Source organism: Lepisosteus oculatus, chromosome 6 (assembly GCF_040954835.1).
Source record: "Lepisosteus oculatus isolate fLepOcu1 chromosome 6, fLepOcu1.hap2, whole genome shotgun sequence".
In the NCBI taxonomy this organism is placed as follows: domain Eukaryota; kingdom Metazoa; phylum Chordata; class Actinopteri; order Semionotiformes; family Lepisosteidae; genus Lepisosteus; species Lepisosteus oculatus.
In genome coordinates this window covers 11,465,404-11,482,393 of record NC_090701.1, presented here as the reverse complement: position 1 = coordinate 11,482,393, position 16,990 = coordinate 11,465,404, and the positions used below count along the sequence as shown (strand labels likewise).

The 16,990-nt window shown below is 35.9% G+C and overlaps 1 protein-coding gene and 1 long non-coding RNA gene across 6 annotated transcripts in view; one reads left to right on the top strand and one right to left on the bottom strand.

Moving 5' to 3' along the window:
- The window catches only part of dpp6a (dipeptidyl-peptidase 6a), a 305,960-nt gene that overhangs the window by 26,375 nt on the left and 262,595 nt on the right, over positions 1 to 16,990 (bottom strand). For all 5 annotated transcript variants that reach the window (XM_015354743.2, XM_015354745.2, XM_015354742.2 and 2 more), the window contains exons 9-14: positions 6,351 to 6,505; positions 6,085 to 6,182; positions 4,484 to 4,607; positions 3,895 to 3,933; positions 3,552 to 3,659; positions 2,761 to 2,852 (exon numbers count right to left, since the gene is read on the bottom strand). In XM_015354743.2, the coding sequence (XP_015210229.1) occupies positions 2,761 to 2,852; positions 3,552 to 3,659; positions 3,895 to 3,933; positions 4,484 to 4,607; positions 6,085 to 6,182; positions 6,351 to 6,505 (616 nt within the window). The remainder of the gene's footprint in view (positions 1 to 2,760; positions 2,853 to 3,551; positions 3,660 to 3,894; positions 3,934 to 4,483; positions 4,608 to 6,084; positions 6,183 to 6,350; positions 6,506 to 16,990) is intronic.
- Positions 1 to 16,990, top strand: part of LOC138239398 (uncharacterized) — an 83,757-nt gene that overhangs the window by 57,901 nt on the left and 8,866 nt on the right. Inside the window, exon 3 of the long non-coding RNA XR_011189856.1 lies at positions 10,579 to 10,725. This is a non-coding gene — a long non-coding RNA (uncharacterized lncRNA). The remainder of the gene's footprint in view (positions 1 to 10,578; positions 10,726 to 16,990) is intronic.

Sequence of the window (16,990 nt, the reverse complement as noted above, 5' to 3'; positions counted from 1 at the left end):
GCCTTTGAGTATTTTAATACTGTACTTCATCCCCTCTTAGGTCTTCTCTTGTCAAGACAAAAGTGGTTCATTTTTTAGTCTGCGTCGCCCTCCTTTTGAACCCTGGAATTTATCTTGCTAGTCTCTTTAGAATATTCTAAATGAGGTCTTGCTAGTGAACTGTTCGATGTACTGTCAGCATTACATTCCCTGATTTAAATTACATGCTTTGGAACCACATGAAGTATATCCTGATATCATATTTCCTTTTTCCCCATGTTGTCTAGAACCAGTGGGGCGGACCTGTCAATGGGGGGGCGCGAGATTACGAGACATTTAGGCGCAAACACGTAAACTAGTAAAATGAAAAAGAATGAAAACAACTGCAGCGAACGTGTTGTTTCAGTCGTTAATAGCAATTCATTATTCGTCCACTAGAGGGGGGTGTTGCAATCTGGTTCATGTCCCTGGCCAAGCAGGCTACCTGCCGTCTATTCTCGTTGGCGAAGGCTGCGGCAGAATTGAGACTTCGCATTATGCCACGATTACAAACTTAAAGATGGACCGGTGGCTTGCTGTTGAGGTTAACAACAGCGGTGAACGTGAAACTGTTAAAGCAAATTAATGAAAGGCGCTGAAATGCATGTATGTATCCATAATCTCAATTATATTGTGTGAGTGAGTGTGACGAGGCTGTTTGCATTGTTTTCTCAATGGGTTTTGGGTTGGAGGGGGCGCGCAAATTCAAACTTGGACAAACGGGATGGCACGCATGTCAAAAAGGTTGAAAACCCCTGGTCTAGAAGATCTAAGTGTCATAAACTACTGAGGCTTTTCCATAAGTAGCCTCTTCAAGCGCGTATTTACAGTATACTCTAGGTTGTCATTAGCTACATGTAATACGCTGTCCACATGACTCTGTTTACATTGTGTACATTCACCTTCAGATGTACTGTCTGCCCAGTCTTGAATTTCATCTAAATCGTTTTGAATTTAATTTGGTGCTTCGAGAATTTTAATTTGTTTGCTGATCCTCCTTTTTTGTTATTGTCTGCAGACGTGATTACCTTACCAGCTATACCGTAGTCCAGATCGCTGACTGACATTAAATAAGTGAGAGCTGATGATTGGTCCTAGTACAGGGCCCAGTGTTACTCCACTGATTATATCACTCCGATTTGAACAGTCACACCATTAAAAAAAACAAAAAAAACAGATGAACCAAATGAACTAACAACATAAGGATTTCTATTGGCTTCCCATTCAACCAAATGAGTTACTGATTGCACTTTAAAGGTGCTCCTATCTGCATGGCTCTTTACCTATCTGCATGGCTCTTTACCATCCTGTACTATCTTAAATATACAATTCACTTCTGTATTTTCTCACTCTAATTTTCCATATCCTGGTGTATATATAGGAATCAATTATATCAATTCATCATTTGGCTCAGATTTAAATCTGCAGAATGGGCCCAGTCCTAATATCTGCTCCACTCTGCTGCTTAATTAATGAACACTATTGCTCAAAGTGAAGTTTGACCCCATGATCCTGAAATTACAGTCCTCTGTTCAGGGCCAGATTAACCTATTGGTGAGTCACAGAAAAGCACTTTACACACCCACCCTCATATTTTAGTGGTGGGCTCTGTTATTAAAACCCCCACAAATGTGTGAACACCAGAATGTTACCATGTTTAGCTAATTATGTCACATTTTCAAATCAAGGCTCTGTTTTAAGTTATTGTGCATTGATAATGGAATATTAATATACCACAATTTCATGCTCCGTGTTGAAATAAACAAATTGGACCAGCGCTAAAGATAGGGTGTAGTCTTGCATTACTGTTTGCGAAATTGAATTTGCTGCTGTATTCAGGAAATAAATTTGCTACACATATTAAATTATATAATAACTGCAATTTGATGAAAAACATCATTTGTATTCAATTTTGAAGCACACTTCTTCTTTCTTTTCTCTTGGTGAACTCTTCAATTGCTTCCATTAAAATTCAAGGTCTCTAGTTTAAAGCTTTTCTCAATTGTTACTAATGCCAGTGCATTTAGCTTTTCTTCCTTCACTGTTTGTAAGAGGCAGGTTGAACAAAGAAAACATAATTTGTTGTGCATGTTCAAAGGAAGGTGTCTGCCTGTGTCCGTCAGGCCATGCATCGGTCATTGTAAATGTGCCTGCATTTCTGAATGCTGAAGTGCTATTTTCAGTGTTCTGCAGCCTTTAACTCCTTGTTAATATTGTGTGCTAAATCAGCACCAATAGGTTTTTGTATAAATGCGTACTTTACATGACAGCAATTGAAAACACCCCAATTAACATTTGTATTCACAATCTTATAACATTTTTCTTTTACTGCTCAATGCTCTGTATAAAGTAAGTAGCACCCACAGGTGCTCATGTTAGTTACTGTCATAAAAATCAAAACAAAATAGTTCACTATTTTATCAGATCAGTATGAAGTTCTTTGAGTAATCATTTCACCATGGGCAAAGAGCTCAAATCACAATTCACATCAGACCACGTGTGGTAATGTACAGTATTGGGCAATGGTGTCAAAGCCATTATTTCTTTAGCCAACTAGCACAACATCACTATGTAGAAGTAGACTGCACTCCTTGATCCCGGTATTGCCCACTCTATACTCAACCCACAGAGCTTTCAGAGGCCATAAATACTCCTTTGCTACAAGAATTCTCGTTACAACTGTAAGTAGCCCCACCAATAAGAAAAAAAAAACATTTTAATAAATTAAAATATGATACTTACATTATCTGAGTTTCTTCATTATAAGCTAAAACCTCTGTCACATCCCAGTCCCCGGAAGTTATAGACTGCAGAGTGTCAGTACTTGCATTAGGCTTTAGGGGGAAAAAAAACCCATCAGATTTAATCACCCTGGATTTTCAAAGTATTAATCACAAACAGGTGCACGGTGTTGGGGTTTAATGGGAGAAACATAATTTAGAAACCCATTGCAAGCAATCCGGAAATCTATAGGTCCTTTGAAATTCATCAATTGAAATAAATCAATGTAAAGATCCCTTAACGTGTTATATTTGCAAGCATTACTGGCATGGATCATTTTCAAAGAACAGGTAACGGTGGCTAACACCAATTTAACATTTTACAATGAGTAAAATAAACAGCAACTGAGGATCAATGTCAAGAGTTATGATAATGGACTATGTGCAACACAGAGAGGGAGAGGTAAGTGATTGAATATAGGTCACAACCAAAATTAAGGGCACACTGAAAGGAGCTTGTTGTGTTCAACTGTTTCCAGTGCTTCTTTGGATGAAGAATTGTTATTATCTGGAACAGGCTTCCCAGCCAAACGTACTGGGTGGTAGAAACCTAAACCTTAGGGTTTTTTAAAGAATCAATGGACAAAAAGTTTAGTTTCAACTATCTCCTAAACTCTCAAACACATAAACTGGCCTCCTCACCATCTGCAATAATGCTGTATGTTCTTACAGTACAGTATATCTATTAAGTAAAAACATTACAGGACAGGACCCGATACTGAACAAAATATGATGATACAAAACTGGGTATACCTGAGAATACGACATGGCGATGTGAAAGAACTTCCCTCTTGCTCCCTGTGGAATTGCTCTGGTGAAGAAGAACTTGTGCCCATCTTTGGAAAATAAAGGTGGTTCATTCTGCATGGAAGGATTAGTACATCAGAATCTTCCCTTGTGGATGTGGGTTATTTCGTCTGGTGTCTGCTCCTCTATTCCCTTATGACATTACTTTGTTTCGGTTTTCTTAATGAGGTTTCCAAAGTTGTTTGTTAGTTGCATGAGTAGGATCAAGCAATACTTGAAGTTGCATGATAACCGATGCAAGAACTGACAGTATACCCTAGCATTCCAGGTAGCATTTTCTTTTACTTGCCTGTCTATGCAACCAGCCTTCACTTTCATCTTCGTGTTTCTGGAAAGACAATTAGATGTATTTGGGGTTCAGGAAATCATAAAGCATGATTAAAAGCATGATCAAAAATTGAGTTTTTCTCAATTTCTAACACCTTTTTACACTGTTGGAAAAACAACAGTGTTACGACAATGTTTATCTAAACATTTGTGGTGCTCTAGCAGAATGTAGGGAAGTTTTGTTTGTTATAGCTATTGCTATTGTATCTTAATGCTTTTCTAGATATGCTAATGTAGCATTTTGAAATGCATGTTTTAAATTACCTAAGTGAGATGTCACAGTCAAGGTCGAAAAGATTCAATAATTTAAGATTCAGCTTTTTTTACATATACATAACATTTATTCATTTGGTAGATGGCTTTCTGCAAAACAATTTACAATTGCATCCAGTCAAGATGCAATGGATGCAGATAACAGTAACAAAAAAAACAGACAGTCCAAATACCCTTAATGTCATGATACCTAAAAGCAAATTAACATTTTTATAACTTGTAAAAACAGTACAGTAGCTTAAAAAACAGAGATTAGAAATAAAGGATTCTTAACGTACCTTAGTGCAGACACCAGTGGTAGCTTCACACAGAGTCATGATAGAGATGTTCTGAGCTCTGTTGAGCCAATTTACAGCCAGTTTCGTACTCGTTGCCCACTTCACCATTGTTATGTAATATTCCCTAATGCAAAGTAAGTTTTGTTACTTTTTTGTGTTCAATGTTTAATTGTATCAATCTAACAATACTATTAACTAGATCAGAAACCTTTAGAAACGGAAGAGAGAAAGAGGAAGACCGTAGAATAAATAATACTGTGAAAAGGGCCTCCTTTGGCAGATAAAAACAGAACATGTACAGTACTACTGTATATAGGTAATCTGAGCATTAAGGATACTGAATGTGGGACTGTTGTGTTTTAATAATGGAAATGGGTATTTCCTATTTGTGGTATCCACCAGGCTTAAAAAAATCTCTTGCTTGTTTAGCGCTGCACTGTTTCGAATGGAGAAAAAGACTGCTGTTCATTTACCATCCGCATTAGGGAAAGTTTAGTCCCAAGCAGGGCCTTTTGTTGGATAAGAAGCAGGTGTCCTTTCCCTGCAAAGTATTTGTGCCTCACTTTTATCAGAGAAGGCAGAGTGGTGATACACAGATGTTTGCAAATATCTACAGAATTGTAGAGAGCATGTGTTTTACTCTGCTTTTGTGAATTCATTTTGATTTAGTCACCTCACCGTCTTTGTAGTGCCAAGGAAAACATGTGCATGTACAGTAAGTGTCACTGCTGATGGTAGGGGGCGTACAATTGTTATTAGGTTTGTAATTTGCTTGCAAAGCAAGTTGGCATCAGGACTCAACTCTTACTATTCTCCTTTTAATTATTCACACCCCTTACTTATAAATATTGTATGCGAATATAGATTGATTTTTACATCTGTTTTCGATCAATGATGTAGATAGCAGTAATCTTTATGGCTTTTACACAAGTCTTCCAAAGTTGCTGCAGTCACAGTGCTTAGTAGCCCTATCTTCAATGCTAGCCAACTAAAATAAATAAATCTAACTAAGCTGACTAAAAGGGGGTTGCAATGTTATCTTTATCTTTATACTGTACCAGTGCAATATACAATACTGCATTGTTTTGATGTAGTATACAATAATTGTATTCCTGATTAGTGCAAGGTTGCTAAAGGTCTGGTTCAAGAAATACTAAAACTGTTCTTGAACTGGTTAAAGAACAGTTAAAGAACTGGTATCAATGCATTTACAGTACCTCCACAACAACAACAAAAACGAAAATAATCTCAGAACACAGCACCTCATTCCTGTACAGACGACAAAAAATATACCACTTGTATACTACACAATGGATATTATTGTTTATATCTGGAATTCATTAGCAATTTCAATACAGTATTTTTAATTTTAAATTCAGTTTGGCCTGGAACCCTGTAATGGAATATCAAGTATGGAAAGGATAGATAATATATAGAACATGCGCATCGATAATAACAGAAATAAACAATTAATTTTTATATATAATAACTGCAGTTACATAAAAGATCTGAAAAGGTATGAAACAGTGCGTGAAATGAATTGTCATTAGTCTTTATTAAATCTAATGTTAATAGTAAGGTAGAAAACTAAAAACATATACCTGATTCTTTGATCCTCGGGGCGTTTCATCTCTATGGTGTGCAGAGGGCCATTTAGGTTAACCACATACAAGTAAATCACTGGATTTTCCTTACCAGCCTGCAGGAAGAAGCACATGATAATATATAATTGGGTCATGCAGGTTGGCTTCTATTACAAGTAATCAGCTGCTGATAAATACTCTACAGGAATTGTTTAAGGTCATGCATTTTCATCAAGCAAGCCCTGGTAATGTGTTGTATATTTAAATCAGTTTCCTCTGCTTACCTTTGGATAGTGGTACTCCTTCCCAGTAGGGTACACAGAGCCTGTATAAATAGGTATCTCCATTTTCGGTACTAGTGTGTCATCGATTGTTGCATACGCTAACCTCGCACCATCTGGAGACCACCAGTGAGCGATATGGGTTTGGAATATCTCCTCTGTAAAAATAAATAATTTGTGATTAATTAAGGGAATGCCTTGTTATTACATAATCTAAAAAAAGAAGGAAAATAATTAAATAAACAATTCAATATTCATTCATAGTTTTTGGTCAGATTGTGCTGCTTTTACATTTGTTGTGCAGACACGATAATTAACATCATTCGCAGTGTATAAACATCATACCAGTCCATCCTTACTCTTGTAGTACAAAGCTTTTGTAACAAATCCATGCTAGAAGGAAGAAATAGAAGATAAGACAGCATATGCAGAAATACTGTATATTGTTACTGTATGTATTGGGTGTATTTTGCATATGCAGGCTGGTAATTTTATTCTCCCTCATCCTGGATAGTTGCTTTGTCATTCTGGTTCATTCTGAATTGCAAGGTAGTGTTTGCACTGCTAAGGATTATCTAATAAAGAGTCCCAGTTGAGTGTCTTGATGGCTTTTGAGACTGAAATGGTCTGGATCTAATCAGTCAAGCTCCTGTACTTATTAGGTAGACAGCAAAGGAGGAAAGTGATATGCTGTAGCAGAGAGGGATTCGGTATTGGATATATGATACGAGATTCAGCACTTCACAATCATCCTCATTGAGTCAAGACAGGTTAAATAAAGGGACAGCTGTATTTTTCATATTTGCAGAAATATTTAGCATTTTTTTAATCACCAGGGAAACGTTTGTCACTCCTGCCCCTACAGTATGTGAATGCAGTCTTGTAAAGGGACCCATAGTTGTCTACTATTAGAATCAGTTTAAAGTATAATCTTACCTGTGGAAGATTATTTATTTTATGGAAACAGGATAAATTTGATATATTATAAAAAATACACCCATTTCTAAACATATTAAGATTGTTCAATGTTAGTAATTAATTACAGTCAGAGGATGATGCAAGTAATTCCTGAAGGGTTTGGAACTCATTCCAATAGTACATAAATTACATCCAGTGTCCTGTAAATAAATACATCTTTGTCTTTTAAGATATTGCCACAGATATGTGTTGAGTAATAAGGGTGTTTTATTATTGAACTATCATAATTTGGTTGCACTGAAGTTGGTGACGGGACTATTACAGTACATAACATACAGTATATTAACCCCAAACCTTATACTTAAAAAACCTCAATGCCATCTCAATGTTTTATCAAAATTGTATTATCTAAGGTTAGGTAGTACACAGTTTAAACCTAAGTAAGGATGTGTTTTACACTAGTGTGAAATAAAACACTTATATACAGAAAGCAATATGCTGTATCTAATAAACAACTATTTGACATGGACATGGAAAGGATTTTTAGACAATAAAAGTTTAGGATTAAGAAAGTGGCGATGAATATTTGTCAGTAATAATGGGCATTGTACACTATACACATAACAAGTGACATTAGAATGCAGCACATCCATATAGGATTACGTACTGTAGCTATTTTGTGTTTTTAATGCCTCTCAGTATATAATGTGTTTGAGTATACAGTATATAAAAACCTGGTGAGGTTCATTCCTGTTATGAATGACAATAGTGTTTCTCATTTCACTTCAGTGTACTACAGCCTGTATCAGGATTTCTCTCATTCTGCTGATTCTCCATTTACTTTCTTGGAAAAGAAATTGCTTTTTTTGGAAAGCAATTCCTACAGATGTGAAATTTCAATGTTCATCATGAAATAAGGAATTATATTGTTTTTATCATGAATATGATGAAAAATAACCACAAAATATTGACAATTTAAAATAAACTTAATAAAATTGACTATAGACATAGTGTCGGGGACAAAAAAGAAAGGTCTTAAGCAAAAATCCAAGGTGAAAATCTTAGACGATGTGGATTGATTTCCACATTAACCAGTCTCAGAGAAAAAAAATGTACTGTATTTGAATAAAAATACTGTAAGTCACACTGAGAGTGTTATTTGGTTACTTGGTTTGAAGGTTTGGTTTGCAGGATAATTCAGTGCAGCACATATAAAATTGGTACATGTCACATGAGGCATATGGAAGTATAGGGAATTATTTCTAACAAGGAATTTAATTTTAAATTAAAATGAGTGACAATTGTGAAGCAATATTTATTCCTTTTATTCTTTTATTCCTTTTTTCTTTCTCTGTCTTGAATTATAAAGCTGAAATTTCACAGTTACCAGTTTAAGAATTTTGAAAGAGAAAGTTGATGGCTGTTTGTTGTTGTGTGTTTGAATTGTGAGTTTTCCTTTAAAGACGTTTAATAGAAACATTACTTTATATTCTGTAATATGTAAATTAATTATTTTAGGTGTTCCGTTTCTGCATCTTAAACTAATAATTCACCTGATTTGTCTTTACGAATGAGAAATCAGACACCTGATTCATGATGATTTTCATGAAAAATACCATGAGCCAACAATATATTGCTAAACAACAGATGCCTTGATGTTTAAAGTCTTTAGTATATATAGTTCACTTGTAAAAGGAAGATGAAGCTTTAGCTGAAATTCCCATTAGAAAGCACTATTAAAAAACAGCTAAAGTAGTTCATTAGTGTGCATGTGACCATCAGCTGAATTGCCTGACTGAGCACAAGGCCTGTGAAAAGCCACTTGCTGAGTAGAGTCATTGCTAATTACAGACAAAATGCCAAGTGTTCATCTGCTGAGCTTTTATTCCTTTAATGTATTAATCTTTTAAAGCCTTTAATTACTACAGTAATAAGGAAGCACAGCACTGACTTGGGGAATATTCAGAATTATACTGGGGAATAGTAATGTTTTAATATTCTGCCCGTACATTCACAAATACGCAGCTTTCTTTTTCTCTAGAACTAAATTGGCTCTCTGTTTCCTGACAGTAGTCGAAATGTAAATGTTTGAAGACACAATTCAAGGATATAGTGATGTGGTTGAATGTACTGGAAGAATGAGAAATTGTAATAATAAATTGTAAGAGTGCTTTTAAGACTACTAAAAGTCAACTGGACAAAATAACAAGCAATATTTGCATAGATTAAAATACAGTGTATAACATACTGTACAATTTATTAAAACAACAACAGAAAATGCATAGCAAACCAACAAGAATAATAGTATACTGTATGTGAATCACTCAGGGATAACAAATATATTAATGACATCAGGGTTACAATACTGTATACTGATAGGGTGTCCAGTATCCCTATCACCCTAGGATATAGCACTATTGCTGAATGTAGTTTGATATTCTGTCTTTTTGACAGAAAATACTCCACCTAAGATGGAACTTGGGTAGATGGCATTAGTAGAATCTCATTGCAAACAAGGAGGGAGTGGGAAGAAACACTCTCTGGCCATCTCCATATGAAAACCATTAGTGAAGGTCCAGCGATATTCCAGGGACAACAGTTCAAGAAGTCAGGGGTCAAGTCCAGGTGCATAATCTACCTGTACACGTACGTCCTGATGGTGCGTGCCTCTTACACACGCAATGTTGACCTGAAGCTTCATCTTAAGAAGTGTTCAAGAGAAAGACAAAGTTCCTGTGAGGCGTGTTGAGCCAGCTGAAAGCGGGGGTGGGTGGGAGACTCAGGATCTGGTGAAGATCCAGGAGGTTATGATTTGACTGTCCCAATCACTATGGAAGAGCTCCAGAGCTTCCTCAGCCTGTGCTCTTACTAACGTGAATTCATGCAAGGGTTTCCTCTTCATCATTTGATGGTAGAGAGAGCGTTTTTAGTCTGTTTAGAGGAGTGTGAAGATGCGTTTCAGCAGCTGAAAGGGGTCCTGAACTCAGTCCCCCTTTTCTGTTTTACGGGTTACCCAAGCTCAACACTTTGTCATCGATGTGGCATACATCAGTAAAGGTCTTTCCTGCATGAAGAGCAAGCCCTACGGTACAGCACATCAAACGATGGCGAACGCCGGTGCTGGTTAAGGGAATCCGATTTATCCATCCCTCCTCGTATGACTTGATCGGTTCTCCTTCTAGTGGCTTCTGAGTTTCACCAAGCCTGTGAGCCATCTTGCCAGGGGGGGGGTCGAGGCCCTTTAGGAATATCGATTCACCGTTTCGAAAACGCTAGACTAAAACAAAACTAAACAGGCACTCTATTGTTCCAGGCAGGCTCAGATCAGGTGTGCGGGAGTGAGGGGACCCAAGTGACATGAGCTACTGCTGGAGACTCCAGGCTTTGCTTCTCCTGCTGGAAATGGGGAAGTTGCCTAGATTAACACGGCACATGGGACGTCTGCCCTTTCTCTAAGATGGTAAGGAAGGGATGGCTAAAAAGAACTACAGTACCACCTAATGAGGCTGATGTTGTGAAGGGTGACTCAGGTAGGGGCAATGTGGTAGTCTTTTCTCCCATGGAAGGGGACTGGGAGAAAGAGTTTCTGTGCCTGGGCTACTTCCAGCTGAACCTTCCCCTGTCCTAAATCCTAAATTGATTTACTGTATATATGTGCAAAACAGATGATTCAGAAACAAGCAAAGTTCAAAGGGAACTTGCCTCATTTTTGACTCTGCAGAATATTTTTATTTTAAAAATCTAGATACTAAAATTTGATTTGTTTCCTTGATTTGGTGAGGTGATATTGTAGTACAGTATGTCGAAATACAGTATTTTGACTTGTTTTGTACAAACACAAAAACAATAATAATAATAGGATCAAAAACACACTAAGGGTTAACAATGAAAAGAAAGACACAGTACACAATTAACTTGTAATCTTTCCTCATTTGGTTGGAATTTAACCATGCAAAGAGTACCCAATTAAAATTAATCAGCAATACAACAAGAATCAACATAATGTAGTTTATAGATGACATTATTTTATTTGAATATATAAAAAAATGGAAATTAGGTGTGACAGGTAAAAATAAATTAGAAAAAACATTTTCAATAAACAAGGAATGGTAAACTACATTTACTATGTCACATGAAACAGAAATAATTCAAAATAGATTCAAACAATAAGTCTGATTTAAACATAATGAACCTCACAGTTACAGCATTTGCTGCAAAAGACTAATTCAGTTTCTTGAATTCATCATTAAGTTCTCACCTTACAAGTGTTTTCATAATTTGCCCTTGAAAAAAAGAAAAAAAAGATCCCCAGTCTTTTTTAATCATATAATTCAAGGCAATTTAAAAAAACAGCTGGTGTGTTCTTCATAAGCACTGTGCATCTGTGCACTGCAGAAAATGACTATTGAAAGAGTTATTTTTCATATGACACATGTAGACCACTTGGATTCTGAACCAGGAACCATCACATATGCTTTAATCTCATTTATTTCAATGCCAAAAAGGGGCCAGACATACCTTAAGGCAGCAGCATAATCTAGTTGCATAAATATTACATGCTCTGGGCTCTCGTTCTGCATCTCACACTAAAGAGCAGGCCAGCATCCAGCAATATGAGAGCTAGCTGGGTTGTCAGGAGCATTTTAAATGAAGAGCTCAGAGATAGTGTATTTATATGGATATTTTATGCCTGGTAACTACCTCTTCATTAGCTTTGTTCAATCTGACTAAGGCAAAATGAGCACAGACTTGTGAATCTTTACAAGAAAACAAGGGAATTAATTGTATAATATCCTAAGGCTTAGAGGAAAGAATCAGAAACTGATTATAAAAAACAGAATCCCATAACTATAGTATGTCTGCAATCTTAGTTCAACCTAAGAACAAACAAATATTTCCTTTCCATTAACATGTTCATACATAATAGAAGAAAGTACAGTGTATCAATTCAGTTAAAAAAAAGATTTAATCATCATTAGAAAAGCATTACTCTACATCTAATCTTACAGTCATAATCTACTGACTACAGCAAGATTAATCAAGGTTTAACAGTTGTGCAGTGCCTGTTGTGGGAATTGAACTTAATCCTTCCTGGCATGCTTTATGTGAAACCAGGTAACCACAGTATTTCTCCATATTCAAAGAAATGTCTGCTTTATGTGCAGTACGCTGCTATATAGAGGGCATATAGAGCATAGTGCTAAATAAAGCCTACAGGTACATTTATAATAAAACATAGTGTGACAGCATCTACATCTTGACCAGTTATACAAAATTCTGGATTCTAAGCAATAAACCGACTATAGACTCTTTCTAACTATGAGTAATAAGAGTGCATTGCTCAAAAACGTGGTGCTGAAGAAGATGACTTTTTGATCATAGTCTTGTTATGCTGTTTTTTTTCCTCAAAACTCTAGGATTGTATTGCGTTGTATAAAAAGGGACACAATACCGAAAATATTTACTGACATAAATATTTTTAGAAGTCAATTTGCTAGTGTATGGCTCATAGAAGCATGTGTTAAAATTACTAGCTGTACTCTTCTTGTTCTGCATCTTGTATTCTACTTCACTCCATCATGTCCTTTACTATTAATTACACCAGCACTTTGTCAGAAAGGGTACTGTGATGTTTTTTCTCATTTTCTCATTCTGGGCTTAGGTATTATAAATTATTCATTTGTATGCTGAGACATTGATTATGAGAAACAATACAACTGAGACATGTAAGCTATCCACAACATTGAATAGTTCATGATATATATTAACCAAACAAAGTAAACTACCGTATAATCAAGTGCAATATGACAGCCAGCTGCACAGGGATTTTATTTTGTCAGAAATATCTGTTTTCTGTCTGGCTAAAATGAATATATCCACAAGGTGGCAACAGAAATCTTTGATGCTGGCTTTGTAGCTTGATATCACCACTACAGCTTGAGATGCTTTTTTTCTGGATGTACCACAACAGCTTGGTTTTGTTCTTTCATGATGGCAAAAAATACAATCTGTTAACAAATTCTGACACGACGCAACTTATAATCATGCTACTTTAGAACAACAGGTACCATAATACATTACAAAAGCGCTTTGTAATAGTAGACAAAGGTATTCTCAGAATAATAAAGAGGAATAATATATAAATCTGACAGTTAAAATAGAATGTGCTTATGAACTGTGTATAAAAATGAAACCAACTCAATTACTGTACAACCACAGCATCATTATTGATATGTTCTGTATACAGATTGTTTCTTAAGTCTTTCTGTTTATAGGAGGTCAACTGACCCAGATTTCTCTTGCACTTTGTAATGACTGGTTGAGAGGTTTTTTCATTTTGGCAACAAGAAAACCTTATATTACAAATAACAATCAAGAGGTAGCCATCTCACATGAATTTAGCTTCAATTTCATTTCCATACACCTACTGTATTATTGCTATTACAATTGAAGGTCAACGTGCTACATGTTTATCAGTTTTATAGATAATTCTCCAGCCTCCTTGTCTACAGTACTTCAGCAAGACATGTCTAACAGCAATTGGACAGTGCTCTTTAGAGGGATCAAACTGTCTGTCCTGGCAAACCGAGACCCCAAACATGGAAGGTGGGGACCTGATTTGTACAGAAGCTACCGTCTACAGCAGCAGAGTAGGACAAACCTCAGCTGAGAGGGCTTGGTCTGCATTATTTTTCAGAGTTGTAAACCCAAATAAAATCTATCTGAATATGGATGGCAATGAAGGTGAGAGCTCTGGAAGGGAATTTATTTTAAAGCCTTGGGGATAACTCTTTTAACTACAACAGTTGCATCACATAGTTTTTGATCACAGCAAACCCAAGGGGAATAGAATGAGACAGTAACAACACATGGATCCCTGTATCTGTCAAAAAAAGGCAAAGGCATTGTACAACTACATTTGCAATACTGAAACTCCAGCATGCCTCCTGGAGGGTGCTCACATGACGTTGCTTTCCTGCAGGTTGACAGGAGGATGACGACATTAAGTTTTTATCAGGCCAAATGACAGCACTGATCCAGGTAATGGCTGCCCAGGAGGGCAGGCCTTACCTCACTCGCCCTGAATAAAATAAACAGTTTCCTCAAATGTAAAATTCACATATCACAACAGAGTTGACCTTATCCACCTTCATTAGGCACCTTTAATGTTTCATGAATCTTTTGACAATTGTCTAAACTGTTCATTAAGCTGTTTATATCTGTGTATTTTTGGTCTTCACAGTAATTCAGACTTTAAAATTGCCATGGTATTCTTTATTGATAACTGAAATTTATGCATAAATATGCATTAAACTCCACATATACAATATATTTCATAGCTAGTTCTATTCAGTCAGACTATTTCACTAGACGTATTTCCACAGTTACCATTATGTTATTGTAAGTGTATTTTACTCATCATATGTTTACTTGTAAACAGTTTAAGGTTTAATGTTAGCCCTGTAAAGAAATGTATACTCTATCACAGCATACACCAAAAGAAAGGTCACTCATATTGTGCATTTAGCACAGGGTGTATAACAAATACATTTTAGAAATACATAAGCTTAAAGCCATGTGCTTGTGACAGTTAAATGAAAATTAATTTTAGGGGTGGACAAATCATTTTAGTTTGTTTCCATGATATGGAATGAATATGCTCATTTTGTGAGTGCATTGGAGCATGCAGCTTATTCTTTTTTATTGCTCCAGTCGATGCCTTTGACCTTGTAAACTCTTTCCAATAAGCTTGCTAGAGTAGATTTTGCTTGCTTTAAAGATGTTTTTTTTTTCATGTGATTGTTCCATTTAATTAAACACAGGGGTATACAAAATGCATTAAGTTCTTTTTATATTACCCAAAACGCCTATGATAGCAGGAACTGTGTCCAGACCTCTAAAAACTAAAAGTAAGCATGTTACAAAGGGCAGAGTTTCAAGATTGAGTTTAAAGTGTTTTACTATTGAAGAAACATTAAAATACCAGAATTTGGATGTGGGTGAAAGAAGAGCTAGCTTACCAAAGCCTGTCTCTCTGAAAGATGTTGCTCAGCGCTTTTTATACACAGTAACAAACAAACTTCCTACCTTGAACATAGATGACCTAATCCCTAAAACGAAACATCAGTTTTTTAGTCAAGCTTGGATAGCGGAAAACAACTCCTAATTAAAACTTTCGTTATTGCTTACATTCGCAAAACAAGACATTCGACTTCTCTTTTTACTATATTTAAGACATGAGCTGTACTTTTCCACTGACCTATAGATGCCCCCTGGTACGTTTCCGTTTGCCAGGGTTATACTGTAAGCAGTTTGGAAACTAAAAGATAAGCAGTTTGGTAGCTTTTATAAAATGTATAACATTCTTTCACTATCTTTCCCAATGCTAAATACAATAGGTTCTACTAAGGATTTCTGACAAAAGTTCCAAGATGAAAATTATAGCAAAAATACTGGTTAACCAGTAGGATATGCAAATGAATGTAATGATAGTAAAAAGCAGGAAAAACAAAATGCTCCTTGTAGCCTTGGTATTGGCCATCAGATGAAAAATTAAGCATCTTAATGCCACCTCAGCTTACTCAGCTTCATGTCCGTATCCTACCTGCAAACTTTAGCAACAAGACATAACGCATAATTAAGCTGGCAGGCATATTGAGTTTAGTGCTGCCAGGTCCATGCAGAACCCTCAATTCTTTGGTTTAACCTCTCAGCCCTCTCCTCTGTGGATTGATACCATGGGTGAACTAACTGCAAACTTATGCTTAAATCAAGATACAATCCTCTTAATCCTCTGGTGCTCTTGTCTTTTAACATTCTGCCTCCCAGAAACATTTACACTTTAAAAGCAAACATTTTGCTTCCAGTATGATACATCATAAGAACATTCTATTCAGGAATAAAATGGATGCTATTATATGCTATAATATACAGTACAGCGCTGGATATCTATGTAAAGTAACATATTTTCAAATGCATATTATTTGCAGTTTCAAACAGTGCACTAAATTAAGGATAAAGTAAATTTCTTAAATCAATTTCTCTTGGCCAAACAAAATGAGACATTCGTGTTAATATGTGGTCCGTTGCTTACTTTTATAAGAGGAATCGTTTTAAGACCGTGTTTGGTATAGAAAATTATTTCTCTCTCGGGGAGATTTTCAGGAAAATTATTGAGTAAATGCAACTTTATTTTAAATATTTGAAAATATTTAGAGTAATCTAGAATCTAGTTATGTAAAATTAAAAGAATAACTAAACTTTTCTCCACAAATTTTGAAAATCATACACTTTAAAACCCCAATTTAGTATATTGTTTTTTACATGTCTTCTGGAAAATGCCACCTTTAAACAGTTCACTCGGCATCAATGAAACAAGCCAGTAGTGGCCTTAGGTCATATTTCACCTTAGTTTTATTGTTCTTTAGGCAGTCTGTTTCTAAACCAATAACTCTCATTTGACCTTTATTCTTGCTAGCACAAAGGCTTATAGAGTGTGTGTATAAATGAAGGATAAATTCTAATTAGTTTGTGTCTGACCCCAAAAAAACAAGATTATACCAAAGGCAGAACCTCTCTGATGTAATTATGTGGACTGTCCACCACAACCACATGGAAATATTGAAGCAGAAACAATACATTACCATACCAACATCTAACATAATCAAAAAATGGGCGTAATGACCTCTCTTGGGAACTTCTACTGTATTTGTATTTTCCTGTTT